Source organism: Thermobia domestica, chromosome 4, assembly GCF_964235325.1.
Source record: "Thermobia domestica chromosome 4, izTheDome1.hap1.1, whole genome shotgun sequence".
Taxonomy (NCBI): Eukaryota; Metazoa; Arthropoda; class Insecta; order Zygentoma; family Lepismatidae; genus Thermobia; species Thermobia domestica.
Window position 1 is genome coordinate 78,141,228 of NC_137457.1, and position 2,257 is coordinate 78,143,484.

General features: G+C 36.1%; 1 protein-coding gene across 1 annotated transcript; it reads right to left on the bottom strand.

The window, feature by feature from the left end:
- Positions 1 to 1,038: 1,038 nt before the first annotated feature.
- LOC145682795 (uncharacterized) lies at positions 1,039 to 1,461 on the bottom strand. The gene has a single exon (XM_081754168.1). It carries the CDS (start codon positions 1,459 to 1,461, stop codon positions 1,039 to 1,041), a length of 423 nt encoding a protein of 140 aa, XP_081610294.1.
- Between the last annotated feature and the right edge of the window lie 796 nt (positions 1,462 to 2,257).

Consider the following 2,257-nt stretch of genomic DNA (forward strand, 5'->3'; position numbering starts at 1 on the left):
TGTATATTTTGTAATAATTACTGATCCCTTGGCTACTTCAAGGCCACTTTTCTGAAGGTAATCGAAGAATGTGATCTTCTAGATTACAGTAAAAAATACTGAAACGGTGATATGTTGTAGACATTGTGTTTCTGAGATAAGTTCTCAGTGAGCATAACCACTAATCACTGACCGTTTGGCCACTACGAGGCCACTTTCTTGAAAGTAACCGAAAATATTGATGGCCTGGATTTCAGTAAAAATGACTGAAACTGTTGTACAATATGTTGTAGATATTGTGATTCTGAGAAAATGTCCTTATGGGTACAACCAATAAAGGTCTTAATATGCACAACCACTGTAACCACGGTAAAATGACTGTAACTATGATATGTTGTATATTTTGTAATAATTACTGACCCCTTGGCCACTTCAGGCCCACTGTTTTGAAGGTAACCGAAGAATGTGATGTTCTTGATTTCGGTGAAAGTTACAGAAACTGTGATATGATGTAAAAATTTTGATTCCGAGAAAAGGTCTTAATAGGCACAACCACTAATCACTGACCCTTTTTCCAATACGTGGCCAATTTTTGAAAGTGACCAAAAATTGTGATGGCCGGGATTTCGGGAAAAATGACAAATTGTGATATGTTGTAAATGTTGTGGTTCTGAGAAACGCTCTTTATGGGCACGAACACTAATCACTAACAGTTTTTCCACTACGATGCCACTTTTTTTAGTATAACCCAAAATGATGACGAAATGGTTTTCGGTGAAAGTGAATGAAACTATAAGTTGTAGATATTCTGATTCTGGAAAAAGTCTTAAAAGGTGAAACCACTAATCGCTTACTATCCTGACCATATATCGGATCTCTAAAGGGGTATAATTTGGGCGTCCAAAACATCCTTCGATAAGACACTTCATTGTCCAGAATGTTCACTGATATTCAATGTATATTGTAAGTCTGGTATAAGATTGCCCCACAAATGTTTCTTATTAGAAAAACGAGCTCTGGTCTAGGATTTCAAGGTTTTGAAAAATCTTTTAGCTGTGTTCAACCTCGATGGTAAGAGCTTAGCTTCTTATGCTTAATTCCAGGTCCATATAGGAATTTCGTAAAATAATTGGATACAAAGACGGAGGCATTGTCCGTTGATATGGCTTCAGAGAAGCCCAAACGACTAAGTATCTCAGTTATTTTACCAGCAAAAACCGACGATGTTAGAGTTCTTAGTTTTCCTACTACCATAAAACGACTGACGTTATCAACACCTATTAGGATATACTTGAAACCCTGAGAACTCGGCAAAATTTCTATAATATCGAACATCCAGTATGCTCCTACTCCTTTACTGTATTCTGAAATCAGAAGACACATTTTTCTTTGATCGTCTTCCTTAGCTTTTTGGCATTTGTGACAGGTTCTTACGAAATCTTTCACCTTCCCTTTAATACTTTCACATGTAGAACGTTTCATGAGTGTTTTAAGAGTTTTAAATATTCTGTCTTAAAGTCTTAAAAGACTGAACTACTAATCAGTGACAGTTTGACCACTACCCCCTTTTTTAAAAGTAAGTGAAAAGAGTGATGGCCTGGATTTCGGCAAAAATAACTGAAACTCTGATACGTTGTAGATATTGTGATTCTGAGAAAAAGTATTAATGGGCAAAACAACTAATCACAGACCTTTCGGTCACCAGGATGCCACATTTTTTAAAATAACCGAAGATCGTGATATAGTCTAAATCTCGGTAAAAATGAATGAGACTGATATGTTGTAGATTTCGTGATTCTGAGAAAAGGCCTTGATGACTGAAACTCTCATATATGTTTTACGTCTTGTGATTCCGAGAAAAGGTCTTAGTGGGCAAATAAAATAATCATTAACCATTTGGCTAGTACGACGCCAAATTTTTGAAAGTAACCGAAGATTCTGATATCCTGGATTTGTGTAAAAAATAAATGAAACTATGACATTTTGTATATATTGTGATCGTGAGAAAAGGTCTTAATGGGCACAACCAAACAATCACTGTCCGTTTGGTCACAACCAGGCCACTTTGTTGAGAGTAATCGAAGATAGTGGTTTTGTAGATATCGATAAAAATGACTGAAACAGTTATATGTTTTAGACATTGTGATTCAGAGAAAAGTTCTTAAGGGGCACAACGAATAATTGCTGGTCGTCGGCCAAGTACGAGGCCACATTTTTGAAGCTAACCGAAAATTATGATGTTCTGGATTTCTGTAGAAATAACGGAAACTGTATATGT

Coding starts and splice junctions, on each gene's coding strand:
- LOC145682795 (XM_081754168.1), bottom strand. CDS start 1,461: ATGAAACGTTCTACATGTGAAAGTATTAAAGGGAAGGTGAAAGATTTC.